The sequence below is a fragment of the Heteronotia binoei genome, chromosome 13 (assembly GCF_032191835.1).
Source record: "Heteronotia binoei isolate CCM8104 ecotype False Entrance Well chromosome 13, APGP_CSIRO_Hbin_v1, whole genome shotgun sequence".
Taxonomy (NCBI): domain Eukaryota; kingdom Metazoa; phylum Chordata; class Lepidosauria; order Squamata; family Gekkonidae; genus Heteronotia; species Heteronotia binoei.
This window is the reverse complement of record NC_083235.1, coordinates 57,943,089-57,965,890: the sequence shown is the minus strand read 5'-3', so window position 1 is coordinate 57,965,890 and position 22,802 is coordinate 57,943,089. Positions and strand designations below refer to the sequence as shown.

The 22,802-nt window shown below is 44.7% G+C and overlaps 1 protein-coding gene across 2 annotated transcripts; it reads left to right on the top strand.

Moving 5' to 3' along the window:
* Window positions 1-457: 457 nt before the first annotated feature.
* On the top strand, window positions 458-22,595 carry PVALEF (parvalbumin like EF-hand containing). Of its 2 annotated transcripts, none has more exons than XM_060252210.1 (5): window positions 458-704; window positions 7,820-7,932; window positions 11,308-11,443; window positions 13,853-13,968; window positions 21,768-22,595. In XM_060252210.1, the coding sequence occupies exons 2-5, from the start codon at window positions 7,827-7,829 to the stop codon at window positions 21,812-21,814; spliced, it is 405 nt and encodes a 134-aa protein (XP_060108193.1). In that variant the 5' UTR covers window positions 458-704; window positions 7,820-7,826; the 3' UTR covers window positions 21,815-22,595. The 2 variants fall into 2 exon arrangements, with proteins under 2 accessions (XP_060108193.1, XP_060108194.1); XM_060252211.1 differs by lacking the exon at window positions 458-704 and adding an exon at window positions 986-1,132.
* Window positions 22,596-22,802: the final 207 nt, after the last annotated feature.

Here is a 22,802-nt window from a genome sequence, read left to right as displayed (position 1 = left end):
GGGCTGGCTGCTTAAGATGCCAGGGTGAGAGCTCGTGAGGAATTGCTGGAGGAAAAGGGATGAATGATTTGGAAATCCCACCCTTAAATCTCTACTCCAGGCTTCTTTAAGTTCCCAGAAGCTTATGTGGATTGGCTTTCCCCACACCCCTTAACTGATACTCAGCTGGGCTCTCAACATTCTGTTCTTTCTGGAGCAGATGTAGTTCTCAACATGCCCTCCCTTTTGGGAGGGTTCCTTTTGATTAATTTATAAGATCATATTTTTCTCCATATCTGGGGACTGCCTCAAGTATGAAGAGACCACAAGCCTCTGAAGAGCTGGTTGTAGAGAAAAAGATGGCCACAGAAGCCATAGCAGTATCTTCCTCCTCCCAACCCATAGCTTGGGCAAGAAACAGTTCTGCGGCACAGTGATAAATTTGTTTATGTGGCTGTATGTGGGGTGGAGAGCATGTTCATCCTGATCTGTATGATATCTGATGCTGAGTGTCCACTGACAATTGATAATACCACAGCCCACGAAGATCATCCATTAACGCCTTGAAAGGGCCCTGGAGAATTGAAGGATGCGTCTTTGACAGGTGCATCTCTCCACAAATAGCAAAGCTGAGCAAAGGGACCGGTCCCTATAAAAAGCCAGGGACATGATTTAGATTTTCAAAAGAGACCTGCCAAGACTCAAGCTGAGAAAGTCTACATAAGGTAAATATCTGGTATGGATATATTCAATGACTGGACAAGCTCTTTTGTTACTATAGTTGCCACAAGGAGCATAGTTAAAGAACAAACAGCATGAGGGTCATACCTGGAAGGTTGTTACTATTAATAAATGGGGAAATTATTGAAATTGGGGGTGTGGGCAACCTTTTTAGCTAGGCAGGGGAGAAAAGTCTGAAGGGTGAGTAAGCTAACTAAGTGATGTCCTATTGACTGAAAAGGCTTTTAGCAGTTAGTGAAGTACATAATGCTTTAGCATATGGCTTCATTGTGCTACATATAAAATAGAAATACGTAGGACTATATAAGTCAGCCCACTAAAGAGTTAGCAGTCCTAGGTGTTTCAGGCATCAGAAAGGTGTTGTATTTGTGGTGACATTGCTACAGGAAGGGGTGGCAAGAAGGAAGTAGTGGTGAGTTATTTGTGTTTCTGGTGTTTCAATATGGAGCAGTAGGAGGAAACAACTGAATGGGGTTTGTTGTCTTTTAAATGATAAACATGGTTTCATTACTCCAGATCTGCCACTTTGCTCTAGCTTGCTACTGTTTCTGCTGTTCAAAGTTTGCACATAGTTTTGTATCATCTTGGTTGGTCCTAACAAAGGTTGCAATGAGACAGGGGTTTTTTTGGCCTGTCATAGCCACCTTTGGATTTAATGTGTGCAATCACACACACACATCTGTTCCCTACAGCCTGATTGTCCTTACCTAACTGTAGGACAGCCCAGGGATGGATCAAACAACTACTGGGAACTTCCTGGTGGCAAAGTTGTTGCAGCTCTTCCATGGAGCATTTCTGGATGTGTAATCAGCCTGGGTGTGCCATGGAAGCGCAGGAGCAGTGTGAATGCTCCTCTTAGTGTTTGCACGAACCATTCTGACCTCATGGGACTGCAACTGTGTTGCCGATGCTGCTTGATTGCCATGGCCATGGCCTTGATTGCCATGGCGTGCCTCAAACAGGACTGGCTTTTTAAAAGCCAAGAGATCGCTGTGGCAATAGGCTCATCTGATCACATCCAAAAGGTAATGATGTGACTTTGCTTTTGGGCTTTACCTCTGCATGGCTGTTTAGTGTCAACAGTTGGCTAACTGCAACCTTTTAGCTGAGACACAAGATCAGTCAGCGCTGCTGAGAGCTTAGGAAATGTGATTTATTGTTATAAAGAGAATGAAATTGCTTTTGAAGGAAAGTAGAGTGACACACACACAGAAAAATGTTGATGGTAGTTAAATGGTTTGATGAAAAAGCTTCCAAAGGCCATTGATGAAGAAGCTTTCAACATAATGTGGCCATTACAAGGTGTAACAAACACAGCACTGCATGGGTCCAGCAAGTCCTATATCCAGTACAGGCAAGAGGGTTTTGTTGTTCTACCATAACAGGCAAACATAATTCAAACCTATAAACCCCTGAGTGGGCAGGAAAATAAATGAAGAGCACAGGATGGCCCTTAGCAGAGGTGAGGAAATACAGCAGGTACTGGGGGAACAACTTCACCAGGTAATGACAGGCAACATGAAACACAACTTTAACAGTGTCAGATAGCTTTGCAACCAGCATCAAGTGACAAGATTTTGGTCAGCATACTGGGAAGGAAGGGATACTTGCATCACACCAGCATCCTGCCACCCCTTTTTTATTAACTGGGTAGCAAAATTATCTCCAGGGCAGATACTTCATGTATTTTTTTCCCCTCTGAGCACTCAAAAGTCAAGGGAGAAAGAACCATACTCTCCTTTCCCAAATGTTGGCTATGTTCTGTCTGAAAGGAAAGAAGTCCATTGGGGAAACTAAGTTATTTAGGTTGAGTGTAATTCTAGCACTAGCCCACATCACAAGACATTGCCTTGTGAACCTAAGAGTCCCTGAGAGGAAAGAACTGAGGGGTCAAGGAGTGTGTGGGAGGGGTAGTTTTCTTCAGAGAACCAGCCAAGAAATAAACAACCTCCCTGCTTACAGGAATAGAAGGGCCCAGAAACACTTTCTTGGGCTAAAAGGTAGGGAGGACTAAGATTTAGCCAAGGCGGGCCTTTAGATTGGTGGAGCTCCTGCTTCCCCTCCTCAGTGGAGCAGGGAAGTAAAGGATTTTAATTAGGTGTGAGGTTCACACAGTTGCCTGCTAGGCCTGGGATTGGTCACACCATCCCTGTTTCATGAAAGTTCAGGCTGACAACTCAAAATACATAGCCAGCAGCCACAGGAAGTACAAATACTTTTAGTTTTAAAGACTTTTTTGCTTATCTCTGCTCCTTGCTTGTTTAACATCTGGAGTGTGTTTATCCCAGAAAAGGTTACTTAGAACAGAACTGCAATGAAGTGACAACTGTGCTGATGGCTGTTTGTTTACCCTGCCATTTATAGAGAATTTAGGCAGGTCTTAGGGGATTTGGGCAACCTTTGGACTTGGCAAATTTCCCATAGATGCCCACCGTCAGTAAAAAAAAGGTCACCAATAAACCAAACTATTGGAGCACACTACTCTCACAAGGACATTGCCATGACTTCAAAGCAGCTTGGTTGCCAAGATTTCTCACTGATAGTCTCAGTCCCCCCCCCCCCACTTTTGAAACCATAGCTAAGTACAGACTCCATTTCTGGTAGACACAGCAAGACGACCTGCTGCTAGAGTTTAACATAGTTCCTTATGTCCTAGCAGCATTAGAACACCCGCTGTCATAATTCAGCCTATGAAGAAGGGCTTGCATGCCTAAGAACCTGAGGAGCTATGAAAAATAACTCCAGCTGAGTAACTTTCTAACACTCTGGATTCCTATCCTTTCATGTCCTCCATAAACAAGATTACATTGGGAAGGGAAGGAAATTGGAACTACAAGGGTTATAAATCTGGCTGACCAGCAAATGCTGGCCTGCTTCAAATGCCCACTTTTACTATAGGATGTGGCAGAATTCCATTTGTTTAGCAAGATCTTGATGGTGTGCGTTTGAAAAGTACTCTCCATGTCCCTGCTACCAGGAACAGGATATGTCAGGGACCGGCTCGCAAGTTGATAAAGAATTGTGATTGACTATAAAAGAGCTAGTTTGGCATAAAGAAAGGGGGTATCTTCAGAGATGGCTTTTCTTTTATTTCTGCATCCAACAGAGCTCAGTTGAAGCCTGACGTTAGCATACATATCTAGTTCCTAAGTGCCTTCTAACAAAGATCATTTAGTGTTTATCCTGACATGTACAGCTTAATTTATCTGATATTCTTGGATGTGAAACTGAGGGACAGTGATTGAAGGTAGATGTGGCCAACTGGCAGCTTGAGAATTGTGCACAATTTTATTCAGTCCCATGAGATCCTGCCAGCGGAAAGGTAACCTACACTTTTACTGATGAGCAGGGCTTAAAAGGGTATAAAGTCTGTTTACAGTGCTTTTATAAGAGATATATGAAGGGTTTTTTCAAATTCCCTGCATCAAACCAGCATGTATCATACATGATGAAACATTAATATCTTTGCAGTCTTAGAAATATCTCACAGTATTTCTAATGCAAGAAGAGCCACACCCACAGGAGATGGTGCCAGATGCTACTTTTCGCTATGTCAGTCTTTGAGCCCACATCAATTCACAGTAAGAACAGAAGGAATCTGGAGAGGCAGTATGTAAATGTCCTGAGAGACAATGGTTAGGAGTGGCAGGCTCTATTCTCAGAAACTAGGTTTGATTCACTATTCCTTCACATGAAGCCTGCTGGGTGACCTTGGGTTAGTCACACTTCTCTCAGAACTCTCTCAGCCCCACCTATTTCAGGTGTCTGTTGTGGGACAAGGATAGGGTTGCCAAACCCCAGGTGGGGGCAGGGGATCTCCCGATTTGGAGGCCCTCCCTCAACTTCAGGGTCATCAGAAAGGGGGGGGGGGAGGGAAATGTCTGCTTGGCACTCCATTATTCCCTGTGGAGACCAATTCCCATAAGGTATAATGGAGAATTGATCCACGGGTATGGGGCTCTGGGGGGGGGGCTGTGTTTTGAGGTAGAGACACCAAATTTGCAGCATAGCATCTGATACCTATCCTCAAAACACCCTCCAAGTTTCAAAAGGATTGGACCAGGGGGTTCAATTCTATGAACCCCAAAAGAAGGTGCTCCTATCCTTCATTATTTCCAATGGAGATAAGGCATTTAAAAGGTATGCAGTCCCTTTAAATGTGATGGCCATAACTCCCTTTGGAGTTCAATTATGCTTTTCAGAACTTTGTTCCTGGCTCCACCCCCAAAGTCCCCAGATATTTCTTGAATTGGACTTGGCAACCCTAGGCGAGGAAGGGAAGGTGATTGTAAGCCACTTTGTGACTCCCTAGGGTTGAGAAAAGAGAGGTATAAAAACCAACTCTGCTTCTGAATAAATAATAAATATGATGTGTAGACAATATATCATTCAAACTAACCTGCCATATTTTAAGAACTTATTGCTGGAATTAAAAATGCACATGCTTTACATATTGTACATAGCAAGCATGTGGTATTAGTGTGAACACTAAATTTTCATTTGACAAAAAAAGATGCACTGGGAATAAAAATGCATTGCCTGCCAAGTCACAGTTCAAACCCAAATATTTTGGTTTAACTGCTTTGCAAAATGGTAAAGCTGAAAAATCTGGGTTCTTAATTGGTTTTTGGAAGCTGCAATGTAAGGATGAGATGCTTTGGTGCAGCTTCCTAAGGCCAGGAGCCCAGATACTAAGGGAGAGGGACCTGAAGGATGGATGTCTGCCGTTAATAGTAAGCCACCTTTGCTATGGAGAGTCCACAAGCTGCATCGAAGACAAAGGGACTTTCTTGGATTCCAGATCCTGCAACTGAGCTGGGTGCTGGCCTTGTCTTTCATTGAACACTTCCCCAGCTTCCCCTTTCATCACTCAAAGTCCCTTTCTAATCTCAGATCTTGCTGTTCTTGTTAAATGAAGTGCACAATGCATGGGTTGAGAAATGAGGCTGACTCACCCAGGAGTTAAACTCGGCTGGCAGACACTTGGCTGCCAGTGACGAGGGCAAGAGCCAGAGAAAATAAATCTGAGTGACTTGATTGGCAGGATGAGCAGCTAGCTCAGTGCAACAGGATTTACTGGAATTTGAAATTGGCCTGTGGTTTTAGCAGGCAGTCAAAAGCTTCCTTCCCTTGTATGAAGCAGAAAATAATCCCAGCAAATGATGTGGTACTGAATTCAGCAGCAGGGACCCGAATATCACCCTAGATGCCCCTCTAGTTAGGGCAAATTGTTTAGGAGATGGCCACTAGGTCAGTACTCTTTTTCTTGTACTGCAGATGCAAAAGGGAACTGAGAAGTCTAGTGACTTGCAACAGGAATGTAGAAACAGCTTTGAAAGTTGCCCTAACTACGGCTTAATCTAATTTAACCTTTATTGTCCATGACAACTGCCAATGGCAGAAATGGCACAATTTCTCCAACTGCTGCATTCAGTTGCCTATTGCTTGCACGAGGAAATCTGTGCTGCTGCAAATTAAGACAGGTCCTTATTTTCCTCCTCTCTTGGGTAGTAATAACATCTTTAAATCAAACCAGGAATAGTTCTGGTTTTCCGTTACCTATTCCTAACAAATATGCCTTGTGTTTTTCCCTTTGAGGGAGGTTTTAGGGGTGGTTTTCAAAAGTTTGTTCTGACACAGTTCTGTATATCATTGGCTCCCAATGCATATGGATGCAGAAGGATTGTTATTCTTCAGGCCTTGGTCTTCTCCGCAGCCTCTAGCTACAGACTCTTAGGGTGAAAACAAATGTAACATCAGAGGACACATTATGTTCCTCAATCACAGCTCTGCTGCACAGGTCTGCTTTCTCCTGGCTTCACAAATGAAATGACAAATGCACATAGTGAGGGAATCAAGTGCCGGCATAGCTGTCAGGCTTTACCTTCCAGTATTGCTTCAGATAAGCAGTTAATATATTTTTTTAAAGGACTGCATGAATATCCATGCATTTATTCATTACTTAATCAGCTTTGAAAGGGATCTTTTTGAGAGTGCCAAACTGCTCCAGGATAGGGGGAATCAGAATTCTTTTTGATAACATCAGGGGCCAACATATCAGCATCATGCACAGCTGGCTCTTGCCTGAATTTTATCTATTTACAAAACTTGTATATTGCTTTCCCTCAATGATTCATAAAGAAGTTGGCAGCATAAGGCATAAACTAATATCAACTGGTAATAATCAGTTCAACCTGATGTGCAGACTAATGAAACCAATAAGAAACAGATCATGCCAACTCAAAACAAGGTGGAACAGGGATGATGAGGCATGACATCTTCACCTCTGGGCACCCACCATGGCTTAGCATCATCAGCTGCCCTTGCTGTGCCTATCCCTCATCTTGGTTTTCCAACTCCCCCACCCCTTCTCCTGCACTAGACTTCCCATCATATTCCCCTCTTTTGCATGTTCCATATGTTCCATCACATGATCTGCCTGCCAGTAGGTTCCCACCACCATTTGGCACCCCTCCCCACAACAGCTTGATAACAAGAAAAGGGAGCTTAGCAGCTATTCTAGTCTGTTTCATTCATGGAACTGAACAAGGAGGATTTAAATGGAAGGCAGTTACTGGACACTACTGTGCAGCTGCAGTTGGGCAACTGCGCAAATAAAAAATATTCAGATTCCACCCCCCACATGTCACAAGTGATATTCCCATCCAATTAAGCAAAAAAATGCGGGTTTTGGTTGTAGATGCAGAATAAATACACAGACTACAGAATAAATACAATTGAGGGAAAAGAATGGTGCATACAGCAGGCACACAAATCCAAAGTCATGCTTAAAGCTTGACTGCTCAGATTCTCTCAAGGAAGCTGTCAGTGCATAATAGGCCTATAGCAGCGTGCATGCATGTAGCATACAGCAAGCAAAGGAAAGCCTTCAGCTGTGTGGAGACAATAATCTCAAACCTCAGCTACTGCTGCTGTTCAGTGGCTGGTCCTTTTGCTGCCGCCTCCGTATTTATTGTTCTCAGAGAGCTTGTTTAGAGGAAAGGAGATCTGTCAAAGGAATTGTTTGTGTCAGACTAGCACTGCCCATGCATGTGATATAACTACAGTTCCTTACATTCATTTCCCATTTCCACTGCAGTGGCAGCATGGAGGACGATTTTGCTTGCCAAGTCAAGAAGATGGCCTTGGCCATGGGAGCATCCCTGACGGACAAGGATCTTGACCTGCTGCCTTCAGACATGAGGCATCATGGTAAGGGAGAAAGGGAACAGAATGTAACTGATTAAGGGATAGGTAAATACATGTACCAAAGTTCATTTGAAGAAACTAGAATTCCTGGGTCACACAGACACATGTAGTCATCTAGAAAGAACAATCATCATCAGGAAGCTTCATTCAAAGAGTAGACCCAATGATATTTTAGCACTCCAGATGTAAATAATGAGTGCAAAGGGGTAATTAATCTATATCAAACAATCCTGAACATGTATCATTATGCTAATCCAAATTGTCTGAAGGTATGCCTGGGAAGTTCACCCATTGCTAGACTGTGGAATTTTAACCATCCAGCTGTTCATATTGTTTAGACTACACATAAAAAGGCCACAAGATTGTGTTTTGGCCTAGGATTGCCAACCTCCAGGTTGTGGCTGGAGATCTTCCACTATTGCAACTGATCTCCAGGTGACAGAGATTAATTTACCTGGAGCAAATGGCCACTTTAAAAGCCCTCCCTCCACTGCGACCTCCTCAGTTACTGGACATAACCTTCAAAATCTCCAGATATTTCCCAACCCAGAGCTGGCAACCCTATTCTGGCCCCACATTTATTTTCCTGGACAGGCCACATGACCTGCATGGTAGGTCTCCTTTGTTGCTCCTTCAGACTTAGCACTAAACTAAATGTGATGCTCAAATTCTTTTACTGGAACACCAAATGTTTAGTTAGGTCTTTAAAAGCATTCCATGACTGATAACAGATGGGCATTTTGGGGTGGTTGGGAGGCATCCCAAATTGGGCCGGCTCAGAAAGAACCATCCCAGACAATCCACATGCTCCCCCGCAAGCATCCCCACCCCATCCATGAGGCGACTTGGTGTGATCAGATGGGGCGAGGGGGGGGGGGGGCTCAGAAGCTGAACCACTCTTTTTGTCCTCAACGAGTCAAGTGCTCATGCACACATGCGCTCTGGGCAGTTTTTTTTTTTTAAATACCAGTGAGTGCCTAGAGCAGCTTGGCGGGTTCACACTGGACTCTTACCTGGGAGAACCGGGTTTGATTCCCCACTCCTCCACTTGCACCTGCTGGAATGGCCTTGGGTCAGCCATAGCTCTGGCAGAGGTTGTCCTTGAAAGGGCAGCTGCTGGGAGAGCCCTCTCAGCCCCACCCACCTCACAGGGTGACTGTTGTGAGGGAAGAAGATACAGGAGATTGTAAGCCGCTCTGAGTCTCTGATTCAGAGAGAAGGGCGGGGTAAAAATCTGCAATTCTTCTTCTTCTTCTTCTACTTAGATGTTTCCATGTCCAGATGCCAAAGAGGTGACTGGCATGCAGCTCAGATTTTTGCTACCACTTCAGCAGTGGCAGCTTTTTGAGCTGCTCTGAGGATTCCAGAGGACAGGGTGTGTACAGGACAGGGGCAGGTGGCAGATGTGCTCCTTTGGATGGATTTTTCAAGTCAGCTTCTGAGGCGTCTGTGAGTCACCTCAAACTGCCCATCTGTTATCAACCAGGGATACCCAATCTGGATTGGGACTGTGGTAGGAAGGAAGGGATTATCCCTCTTGTGGAAATCCCCTCCCCACTCTGTTTCTTTAAGTCCTGGTAGAGTGGGTCCCATTTTGTACTGCCTCTTTTCCAACAGGGGCTCAAATCAGCCCAAGGAAACCAGTTTCTGATCTGGGAAACCATACAGGAGGGAAAGTTAGCTACAGTCTCCCTTTCCTAGCACCACAATCATAATCTAGATTACCTACCGTGTCTGCTTTTGAAGACCAAATTACATGTCTGGAGTTTCAGCCGTGGTAACTTGGTCCATAGATGTTTCCTCAAGTGATCATAAAACAAACAGAGAATCTCCTCAAAAGCTACTAAGAAGAAAAAAAACTTTGCATGAACTTGTTCAGAAGGGGAAGGTTGCTGAGGCAACACTGAATACATGGACCATCTGCCCTGTGTTCAAAAACAATCATGAGAAATCACACAGAAGATTTCCATAATGTCTGGTGACTCTTGAGCCGTGTTCCCTCTAAACTTAGTGTGAGCTAGCTCACAGTTTTTTAGCCTCTGGCTCACACATTTTTTTCTCAACTCAGGAAAAATGGCCCTTAAACAAACTAATTTATGCAGTAGCTCACATCTTTAATGCCAATAGCTCACAAAGTAGAATTTTTGCTCACAAGACTCCACAGCTTAGAGGGAGCATTGCTCGTGAGTGGGTGAAGGGACGTTGGCTTGGGGAGGGACATTGGCTCAGTGGTAGAGCATCTGCTTGGGAAGCAGAAGGTCCCAGGTTCAATCCCTGGCATCTCCAACTAAAAAGGGTCCAGGCAAATAGGTGTGAAAAACCTCAGCTTGAGACCCTGGAGAGCTGCTGCCAGTCTGAGAAGACAATACTGACTTTGATGGACCAAAGGTCTGATTCAGTATAAGGCAGCTTCATATGTTCATATGAAGTCTGTCTCCAGAAATTCACCTTCACTTACAAGGAAGATAGGCTTGGGTCTGTATCCATACTAAAAGAGAAAGACAACTGCCACTGAAAAACCACATTCAGCAGACATATATGGAATGAGGGACTGCAAGCAAGCATGTGCCTTTTCCCATATGCTTTAGAAATCAGTCAGCTTCCCTTGGCAACATACATATCTGTAAGATCTCTCACAATTTATAGGTGGGAAAGATTTCAATGTCCTTTCATACAACCATCCCTCTTTTCCCAGATCATATGCCCTATGGCTCCAAAACAATAAACAATTACTATGTATCTGTTTGCAACTTTATTCGGCACATATTAGCAGAGAGAGAAATATGCCATATGATATGAGTATGCTTGTAGGGCAAGAAATGTGTTAAGTGGGGAAATAACATCCTAGTGCTTCAAGTGAACTAAAATTATATGTAAAAGTGGTGCAAGGAAAGGGAAATATTTAATCCTGGCCTCATCAGCCATTTTTCGTGCCTCACATCTTCCCCTTCTGAGCTGTTTTTCACTCACAGGGCTCCAAGCATGTTTGCTTACATTTAAAACTCCATCCTCAGCTGGGACAACTCAGAAGTGATTACATGCAAAAGACCAAACAGGAGGAAAGGGGTTGAAATCTCACTAATCTTCCCCAGACACACTTTCCCCTTCAAGACTGTTGAACATTTTTTTGTGTAATTTGTAAGTTTTCCTCAGAAAATGTAAAATGTGAATATGGCAACGATGTGTTTGTGAACACCCTCCTTGTACATTTGGTAGCAAATCCAGGTTCACCTCTGAATAACGTGTCCCGTAGCCTTACAGTTAATTTTCATAAGGAAAATCAGAACTTACACACTGACCTTCTACAAAGGTGAGCAGCCAAAATCCACTTCACATTAACAGTCACTTTTAAAATAAAGGCCACATTCTCTGTTGCAGCTTCATTCAACTATGCCAAATTCTTCGACTATATGCAGAAGTTTTTGACGTCAGATCAGCGAGAAACGCACTTGAAAAAGGCTTTCCAGTTGCTTGACAAGGATGGTAGTGGCTTCATTGAATGGAATGAAATCAAGTAAGATGACTTTGCTCTAAGTCACTCACTGTGAAACTCAGAAGGTGGTCAGCTAGGGCAGATCTGCATGGGTCCTTCAGGTAGTTTGGGATAGCTCTTCATGGGTCAGCAAGTCCAAACTGAAAAGGATCTGAGGTATATGGGCTGGGAACAGTTTACTTGAGGTCCTGGAGTACTGAACTAGAAACATAGCTCTATCTCAGGACTGACAGACAAATAACAATCTCTTTATAACTACTACATTGCCACTTATGTGTGTTTTAATGCTTTCTAATGATCCTTCCTAGGGCCATTGAAAGGAACCAGTGCTTCTCAGTAGTCACTTTTTGACATTCTTTTTAGCACCACCCCATCCTCACTAATCCTTCCCACAAAAAAACATTGATCCCTGCAGTTACTACCTCCTCCCCAGCTCTGACATACACCCCATAAACACTATTTACTTCTCCCAAAGTAATCTACTTTCACAGAGGAAAAACTTTCTTTGAGCTAATATAGCTTGTTAAGCATACAGTAGTTGCCCCTGCTCAGGGTAGTGGGCGTATGTAGCTCTCTTAGACAACTGTTGAGGAGGAACATCCAGCTAATTCCTCAGCCCCTTCAGAGAAAATCTGCTTCAGAATCCCTTTATCTAAGGGAGGGCTTCACCCTCCTGCAGACTTACACCCTGCCCTTTCTTTCAGTCTTAAAGTCAAGGGGGTTTGCTCCCAAAAGTCCAGTTCAATTAGGGCCTAGAGATCTTACCTGTCTGATATGGGGGTGGCCAGAGGCAAGAGAGAGAGAGAGCAGGGCTCTTAAGTAGAATAAAAGGTAAAGGTAGTCCCCCTGTGCAAGCACCAGTCATTTCCGACTCTGGGGTGACGTTGCTTTCACAATGTTTTCACGGCAGACTTTTTACGGGGTGGTTTGCCACTGCCTTCCCCAGTCATCTACGCTTTCCCCCCAGCAAGCTGGGTACTCATTTGAACGACCTCGGAAGGATGGAAGGCTGAGTCAACCTGAGCCGGCTACCTGAAACCATCTTCCGCCAGGATTGAACTCAGGTTGTGAATAGAGCTTAGGACTGCAGTACTGCAGCTTTACCACTCTGTGCCACAGGGCTCTTTTAAGTAGAATAGTTATGGAGAAAAGGAAATTGTAACAGACCTCACTTGTGTGCTCTGTGCCTGCCCAGCTGCACCTGCAGCTCTCCCTGCTTTTGTCCTGTATTAAAAATGCAGGAGGAATCCTGTCCTTTGTTGTGTCTGGTCATCTTACTACAAGTTCATGCCTGGCACACCTGCTCAGCTGCATCCCTTTATTTAAAAAAAAAAACAATCACAACTTTTTGGAAAATATTTTCTAGAGACATTTCCGTCTTAAATGCTATAATAAAGTAATAAAATTTAAAATCCCAAAAAGTGACCAAATAGCAGCTCCCCTAAATTTTTTAAAAGCACTGAGTAAAAAGAGCAAGCTCTAGTGCCTCACACTATATCAGCCATGAATTTAGGGTTGTCAGCTCTGAGTTAGGAAATTCCTGGACATGCTGGGGGCGGAGACTAGGGAGGGGAACCTCAGAAGGGTATAACGCCATTGAGTCCACCTTTCTCTGGGGAAACTGATCTCTGTTATCTGGATGGAGATCAGTTTTAATTCCTGGAGGTTTCCGGTCACCACCTCCAAGTTGGCATCTTTCCCCCTTGCTTCAGCAGCTTGCTTGACATCTCCAGAGAGCAACGCTTACTGAGATGGGGAAGGTGGCTTCATCCCTCCCACCATAGCAGAATAGCCTGCTGGAACAAACTTTAGCCTGCCTTGGTTCTACTGGGAACCCCAAATATCTCCCTTGTATAATGAAAACAACGTACTAAATATCTCCAACACATAAATAATACACAAAACACTAGTATTACTTATGAGAAAAATTCAAAATACACACACTGTTGCCAATAAATATAATACAGAATAACATAAACCAAAACACTAAGTTCCATTACAGTTCCAGGCCTCCAAGGAATATGTAAAGACTTATACAACACTCAAAGGTGATAAAAATATATTCTCCAACTGTGCATAAAGCATGTTCTCAACGGAATTTCGAACGTTATGTTTCCCGTTTCAATTAATATCTTTGTCAAGAGATGCACATATGAATAACTAAAAGCCTTTACTCTGAGGCTCTCTAAACCATGTCACCTTCAAACATTTTTTTAAATATTGCTTATCTCTGGAGTCTTACAGCCTCTGTAATATTCATGACTCAGTGGTAGATACTTTATGCTGGGCCAGTAGCTCTCGAGATATTTGGTGTTTTCTGGTTGTTTAGTCTTCCTCCCCGTCCTTGTTTTTTCATTGTTGGTTCTATGGGGGCTGAAGAGTCACACAATCTCCTTCTCTCTGGCTTACTTTCTCCTGTTCTGCTGATAGGTACATCTTATCCACAGTGCCCAGCAACATGCCCTTGGTGCCCTTATCAGATGAAGAAGCTGAAGCTATCATCCAAGCAGCTGATACAGATGGAGATGGGCGGATTGATTTTCAAGGTGGGCAGAGATTGTACCATAAGGACTGTTTGTCGAATTACAACATTAATATTCCAGTCTCTCTGAAACAGAGAACATGCTTAGGACCAAGCTACAGGTAACACTGGAGTTCTGAGACTGGAATTTCAGACATTTTACTTGATCCTTTAAAAGCAAGTGTGGGTATGGGTGAGGGAGATGGATGGATAGATATGAACGACAGCACTAGGGCAGAGGAAGATCAACACTTTCTCCATGTGTCATTTCCCTGGGCTGCCATTAGCTTTGATGGGGGGAAAGGCAGAACCATCTTTAACCCCTAATGGAACTTAAAGCAGCTAGAAAGAACATTTCCAGCTGAAACATCAGAAGTGGAAGGTGCTACCTTCCACACCCTTTATGTTGCTGCCACCCTAATCCATATCTTTCCCAGCTCTCTATTAGGGCCAGATCACATCTGTGGAGCTTAAAACACAAAATTTCAAAATGATGTGTAGGTTGGCCCTAAAAAATAGCTAGTTAGCATAGTGGTGGTACCAAGCCCAGCTTCCCATCGGTACTATTTCAGAGCAGAGGCAGGCACAGGAACATAAGAAGAAGAGCCCTGCTGGATCTGACCAACCATCCATCTAGTCCAGCATCCTGTCTCACACAGTGGCCGACCAGTTCCTCTGGAGGGCCAACAACAGGGCATAGAGGCTGAGGTTGCCACCTGACCCTGGGATTCAGAGGATTAGTGCCTCTAGTCTGAATGTGGAGATTCCCCTCAGTCACCATGGCTAGTAGCCATTGATAGATTTGTCCTCCATGAATCTATCTAATCCCCCTTTAAAAGCTGTTTATTTCCTATGGTCATCACAATATTCTCTGACAGCAGATTCCACATTTTAATCACTCTCTGTGTTAGGGTTGCCAGCTCTTACCTGACTGCCAGTGTGAGGACTGTCCTCATGTGTGTGAAGTGTGTGTGGCATGATGACATCACCCAGAAGTGATGTAATTGCACTGGGCATGTTGCACAGGGAGGTGATAGCATTTTGGTTAAAAAACTCTATGGTGCCATAGAGTTTTTTACCCAAATGTTTGGGCATCCCTGTGCAATATGCCCAGCATGATTATGTCACTTCTGGGTGATGTCATCGTGCAGGGCACGTCAGGCACTGATGGGACTCTTTCTGGGGTGGGGCTTCCCCCACTAGCCAATCCTGTACCAGCAGGTTGGAGGCCCCAACATCAGGGGAACCCCCACCCCCAGCAGGAGGCTGGGAACTCTACTTTTTGTCCATCCTGAACCTACAGAGGAGAGCAACCAAGATGATTAGAGGGTTGGAACACTTTCCCTATGAGGATATGGTGAAGAATCTGGGACTTTTCAGTTTAGACAAGAGATGACAAAGGGTGAGGCATGATAACAATTTATAAAATGATGCATAAGGTAGAGAGAGTTGACAAAAAGTTTTTCTCCATCAACTGTCTCACATCTAAATTCCTTAAGAACTCTCGGGTGTATACCATCAGGACCTGGAGAATTATTTGTTTTTAATTTCCCCAGTTTTAAACGGCTTCCAAGCATCCTCTAAGGATTTGACTCTTTTGCATTTCCCTTTCAGCTTCCTTTTACCATTTCTCTTATTTTTGTATAGTTCCCTCTTTTGAAATCAAATGTTATGGTTCTAGACTTTAGATGTAACTTTCCATTGACCTGAATGCTGAATTTAATAGCATCATGGTCATTGTTCCCAATTGGTGTAACAACCTCTACATCTTTCACAATGTCTTGAAACCTGCTCAGAACCAAGTCCAAAATCACTACCTCTCTGGTTAGCTCTGTGACCAAGTGTTGGAGTGCACAGTAATTTATGCTGTCTAGGAATCTAATTTCTACAGCTTGACTCAAGCACATGTTTACCTTGTCAATGTGAGAGTACTTGAAGTCTCCCAGTATAACATTATCTACTTTAGTCACCTCCCTTATTTTCTCCTTTATCTCAATATTAGCCTCAGGGAATTGATCAGGTGGGCAATAGTACACTGCAACTTTTAAGTAACCCTTAGGGCCCAGTATTTCCACCCACATTGCTTCCATTGGAGAGTTAATTCCCCTGATGTTTGCTAACTTATTTGATTCTATGCCCTCTTTGATGTACAATGCAACACCAACAACCTGTCCCTTCCTGTCCAGCCTATAGAGCTTATACCCAGGATTTCCCCATTCCACCGTGTTTTTAAGATACCAAATATATTTAAATTGTCACTAAGCACCAAGCACTCCACCTCCTTCATCTTGACTCAGAGACTTCTAGTAACCTTCACCTTCCTTGGCCCCCTAGTGTGGAGACATGTGTGGAGACACATGGCCCACAGTCATGCTCAGTTGCCTTCTCCCCACCCTGGGATTAGTTTAGAATCTGCCGTCTTTTTTATATTAATCACTGGCAGCCTGGCTCCTTTTTGGTTAAAGTGAAGCCTGTTTCTTTTGTTCAGATTGTCCTAGAAGGTTCCCCAGTGCCTAACAAATCTAAACCCTTCCTCCTGGCACCACTTTCTCATCTACGCATTGAGTCCCCTGATATGTGCCTGTCTAGCTGGCCCTGCACATGGAACCAGCAGCCCTTCTGAGAACATTACTTTTGAGATCCTGGCCTTTAACTTTCTGACTAGTAACCCAACTTTTTTCTCCAGAAGCACACAACTTAGAGTTGCCAATCCCCAGGTGGGGGCAGGGGATCCCCCGGTTTGGAGGCCCTCCCCCTGCTTCAGGTTCATCAGAAAGTGGGGGGAGGGGAGGGAAATGTCTGCTGGGAACTCTATTACTCCCTATGGAGACTTATTCCCAAAGGAAATAATGGAGAATTGATCCGCAGGTAACTGGGGCTCTTGGGGGGCTATGTTTTGAGGTAGAGGTGCCAAATTTTCAGTATAGCATCCGGTGCCTCTCCCCAAAATACCCCCCAATTTTCAAAATGACTGGTCGAGGGGGTCCAGTCCTATGAGCCCCAAAAGAAGGTGCTCCTATCCTTCATTATTTCCTATGGAAGGAAGGCATTTATTTATTTGTTTCTTTGTTTGTTTGGTAAATTTATATTCCACCCATTTCCAGACGGGCTCAGGGTGGATCACATTCAAATAAAACCGGTCACATACAATAAAACCAATAAATACAATTAAAACAGGCACATAGTGCAAATTGAAGTAGAATCATTCAGTGGCCCAGATATAATAGTTCAGATGATGGATCACTGTAGGGGAGGATAGCCGATGGTATAGGCAATAAAATAAAGGACGCCCGCTTGCCTCAACTGAATGCCTGGCGGAACAGCTCTGTCTTGCTGGCCCTACGGAAAGGTAACAAATCTGGTAGGGCCCGTATCTCCACAGGGAGCTGATTCCACCAGGTTGGGGCCAGGGCCAAGAAGGCCCTGGTCCTGGTCAAGGCAAGACGGACGTCCTTAGAGCCAGGGGTGACCAGAAAATGTTGGTTGGCCGATCGCAGCACCCTTCAGGGCTTATATGGGGAGCAGTGGTCCCACAGGTATGTCGGTCCCAGGCCATGTAAGGCTTTGAATGTCAATACTAAAACCCTGAAGTGGATCTGGTACTCAACTGGTAACCAGTGCAATGTGCACAGCATCAGTCACCTGCTTGCCCATACAGGCAATCCAGTTAGGAGCCGTGCTGCTGCATTTTGCACCAGTTGGAGTTTCCAGATCAGGCTCAAGGGCAAGCCTGTGTAGAGCGAGTTACAGTAGTCCAACATGGAAGTGATCGTTGCATGGATCCTGCAACGATCCTGGATCCTGGGATGTCAGATAGGGCATCAGCTGTTTGGCCTGCCACAGATGGTGGAAGGCAGATCATGCAACTGCTGTGACCTGGGCCTCCATGGAAAGGCCCCCAAGTATCACCCCCAAGCTCCTCACCTTCTGAGCTGGCACCAAAGAGACACCATCTAGGGTGGATACCCGATCCTAACCCCCCTGACCCAGGTACAGGACCTCTGTCTTAGCTGGTTAAGCTTCAGCCGGCTTAACTGCAACCAACCTGCCACGGCTTCTAAAGCCCTGGTCAGATGGTCTGCGGCGGCGTCCGAATGGCCGTCCATCAACAGATAGAGCTGGGTGTCATCTGCATATTGGTGACAACTCAGCCCAAAACCTCGGGCAATCTGGGCAAGGGGGCGCATATAGATGTTAAACATCATTGGTGAGAGAATAGCTCCCTGTGGCACATCGCATTCAAATGGGTGCCGCAGAGAGGTCTGCTCACCAATCGCCACCCTTTGTCCCCGACCATGGTGTGCTTAAAAAATGTGTGCGGTCCCTTTAAATGTGATGGCCAGAACTCCCTTGGAGTTCAATTATACTTGTCACAACCTTCCTCCTGGCTCCACCCCCAATGTCTCCTGGCTCCACTCCCAAAGTTTCCTGGCTCCACCCCCAAAGTCCCCAGATATTTTTTGAATTGGACTTGGCAACCCTAACACAACTACATTTCCTAATGTCATTGGTGCCAACATGCAGCATAATTGCTGACTCCTCCCCAGCACTGTCTATCAACCAACTAGACCAGAGGTATCAAACTCGTTTGTTATGAGGACCGGATCTGACATAAATGACATAAATAAGCGCCGATATTTCTCAATAAGCAGTCTTTTGTTTTAAATCAAAGCTGTTTTATTGTTAGAAATTCAGAAGCTGTACCAAGGACACAAGCCTTGGGAGTAATGATGTATACAGGGTTACACAGTTGCTTTATAGGATATCTTCAAAGGTTACATTACAGATGCATACTTGAGTCATGGGTTCAAAGGTTGCTAAACACTATCTTTTTTATTACTAAGGAATTTAGGCTATTAAAAACATCTCCCTTTCTCACACTTCTCTAGCAGAAGATAAGAGTTGTCTGTGTGAACCTGTGGGAGAGGAGACTTGAAAGTGGTACCAGCCAGGCCGTAGCATAAACATCCTTGGGCCAGATGGATTTATTACTTGCCCAATGGCTGTAAATAAGGGGGGAGCAGTAGAGAGTTGGTGACCTGCTCTTTGTCTGAGAACCAATTATGTTACAGAAATAAGCACGCTTAACAGATACAGACACAGCTTTTTTGTTGTTGTAGAAAAAGCCCAGCAGGAACTCATTTACATATTTGACTACACTCTCTGGCATCACGATTGTTTCACACAGGGCTTTTTTTGTAGAAAAAGCTGAGCAGGAACTCATTCGCATATTAGACCACACACCCCAATGCCAAGCCAGCTGGAACTGCATTCTTGTGTGTTCCTGCTTTTAAAAAGCCCTGGATATAGACAAACAAATATTTTTTAAAAAATTAAATAAAACATGCTTAAAACATTAGCACGTTGGTCTTAGAGGTTTCTTTGTATCTCTCCTGTGCAATCCAGGCTCTCTGAGTTACACAGCAGTTACTGAGCCAAGCCTCTCTTCCTTCTGTTGGTTGAGGGTCCTCCCCCTCCTGGGGAAGAAGGAAAGAGCCAGAGCTTCCTTTGAAGCAAGCTCTCCCTCCCCCTGCTTCTTCCCCAAGGAGCCTCAGCCAATAGAGAAAATAGAGGTTTTGCTCTGTAGCTCTTGTACGATTGAGCAAGCCTAGCAAAGCAAGCTGCAATGCAGAAGGAAGCAAGAGTGAGGGAGAAGGAAACAAATGACAGCCAGTTGCTGATAGGAGCCCTCTGGGGGCCTGATTAGACCCTCGGGCTGTTTATTTGACACCCCTGGACTAGACAGTGTGTGATGCCTGCAACCTTTTCACCAGGCAGGCAAGTCACCATGTGGTCAAAATGCCCATCACAGACCCCACTCTTTGTATACCTAATGATCAAATCACCCACCTCCCCCCCAGCCACCAGGGGTATTCTTAATACAGTAGGATATCAGTCTGCCACCCAAGGAAGGGGCCCCTTCTAAGGGATCACATCCCTCCTCCTCAGACTGATGTCCTTGGACCTCGAGACTCTCATTCTCCAAAACAGCAGAAGAGCTGTCAGCACAGGAGTGGGACTGCTGTGGTAAGTTCCAGAGGGTCTCTTCCCCAAACCTCTCTCTCTGCCTCAGCTTCTCCAGGCCAGCAACCCTTGCCTCAACAAGGGAACAAACCTGCTCTATGAGAGCCACGAGCTCCATGCAGCAAGCACACACCCACGATTTCCACTAAGTGGGTATATAATCATACATGCAGCGCACTCTGCAAAAGCTCCCCTGATGGCTTTCTACCTCCATAACTGGCTAGTGGTTTAAAGGTTATCTAGAGTGATGCAGGGTCCTCTAGCCTGACCCTCAGGCTGAGAGCCACAGGCCAAGAACCCTCTGACTCTTGTCTTTAGGCTTGTGCCAAAGGCTACTCCTCTGCCTAGGAGGAGCCTTACAGTTCAGAGGCTCCCAGCCCTGCCTCCCAGCAGCAACAGCAGAGGGTGGGGCCTGCAATCAGCCCCAGGAAAACAGACCTTGCTTGGTGAACAATGAACCAGACAAAAGACCCAAATAGACTCAGATAAAAACACCACTCTCCAGCAGGCAACAAGCACCCACTCACCCTCAAACGCCATCCTTTCACAAAGCAACCTCACTACCTCAGTTAATGCTCCCCAGTAGTTCAGCAGTTAAAGAAGGAGGTGGGACTTCCCAGCAGCTCTCTCCCCTGGGTTCCTTCTCCCATCCCAGCTGGCTCAGTTCTGCCTCCACCTAGGAGGAGCATTTTTTCTCCCAAAGGCCACATACAACCCAGGGAAACTTTTCATATGGCCCCTGAGTTGCTTAGCACATTAGTCTGAAACATCAGCAAAGGAGCCAATCTTCCCTTCAAAATTGTTCAGCAGCTCAAAGACCATGAAGAAAAGGACAGGGGCAGAGAGGGCCCATGTTGGGCTTTGCTTGCAACAGGCAGCAGCCATAGTCAACTCCTCAGCACTGTTGGCTTGCTCAAAGATGGGAAAGCCAGAAATGGCTCTGGACTGGCAACTGTGGAAACAGGAAGAAGTAACATCCGGTTCCTAGCCTGAAAAAGCAGATGGAGATGCAGATATGCTATTCAGGCTAAAAAACTAGCCCACTTCTGTTTTAGAAGAAGGTATGAAAATGTGGCAAATGGAAAAATGAATGTGTATACCTTGGCAGTTCTCCTGCTGCTGCTTAAACTCTTAATTTGACAAAAGTCAGGGTACCATTAGAACCAGAGTGATTCAGAGAGAAACATATGGACAAGGTGTTGAAACCATGAGGGAGAGACTGTTGTGACTACCTGCCTTGAGAGAGGTTGAACTTAAAAGCAGCTCTAAAGAAAGGAATTTCCCAAACTAGATACACTGTCTACCTACATGACTTGGATGCCCACTTTCTACAACGTAGGCATCTACAGCTTTTAGTGGAAGAATGATGGGTCATGGAGGTTGCCATCAAGGTTATCTACTGCCCAGTACTTAGCAAACCAAGCCTCAGTTAGCTCCAAGTGCCAGACTGGTTTGTGGAGGGCTTACACATTGTGGAGGCTGCTTAAAAACATTCCACATAAACTATTCTCCATCAAAGGGTAAACTTTTTTTTTTTTTTTGCATGGCAGCACAGATGTCTAGAGACAAAATAGTTGATAATTTTGGACTGGGACTTGGAATCAGCACAACATGGTGAGGCCAGAGACTCATGGCTCTTCGGGTGGGAATGGAGGTATTCCTAAAACATGAAGACGCATCCTTTGTCATTTCTCTCCATGTACAAAGAACTGAGGAATTAAGCAGTCAGTCAGAAATCTTAAACAGTCCCTGTTGGAACCAGACGCACCCACTCTGGTTGATTTCTGTTTTCCATTGCAGAGTTTTCTGACATGGTCACAAAGGAGAAGATTCCAAAGAAAAAATAGAAGAGGAACAGATGAGCCTTTTTCAACTTTCCCTACTCAGAGTGTTGTGCAGGGTGGGGGTACTGGAGCTTGCCTGTGCATCTGTTCTTTTTGTCAGACCCCCCTCTGTATTACTTTGCTAGATGGGAGGGAAGAACTCTTCCACTGAGTCTGGTCTTGCCAAGAGTGTAGAGAGCCAGGGCTTCCCCCTTGAGGACAGGAAGATATCAGGGGGAGTCAATGCTGCTCTCTCCTAACCAGGGAGTCCATTATGAAATTCCTCATGCCCCTTGAAATATTTGAAATGTTTCCATGAGGGGGGATAGATATATATATCCTCACAGACTTATTATTTAGCCCAAAATGCCCTTCAGCAGAAGCAAAAACCCCCAAAGTAAAATCCCACTCTCCAGATCTTTAGGAAAATAGTTTCCAGAGACTCAGGCTTCCACTGGCTTTGTGGCAACTCACTACTCAGCCCTTGCCCATCAGCTGTATCTTTCCTTCTCCCTAGAGTCAGTTTATGTCTATTGCCATTGACTTCTGCCTTTGCCAGAGGCGAGTCTGGTTGCCTGACTGCATGATATCCAATAGTTACATATCTGCATTAGGCAGAACATGAGAACCGACGAGTGATGTATATACATATACAGTATGTGCATCTTTAGAGCCCACCTCCGAGTACTGTGTTCTGCTTCCTGATCCCATTGCCATCCTTCCCGAAGAGAGCTATACATGCAAAATAGATCAGCTACTTTTGTCACATTCTGGTAAAAGCAAATAAAGCCACTCTCCTGTGTTACCTTATTGGCTGTTTTGTTCTTTATTTGATCCTACATACTAGAAATAGGAGGGAGGATAGAAGTAGATGTGTGAAATTCCACAGAATAGGTCCATTCTGTGTGCCAAAGGGTCCAGCAGTAGTGACCAATAGCTTCCCCTGCAACAATGGGGTTTTCTGCATACTTGACTTACTCCTGATTTTCTTGACCCACAAGCATTGGAAGTT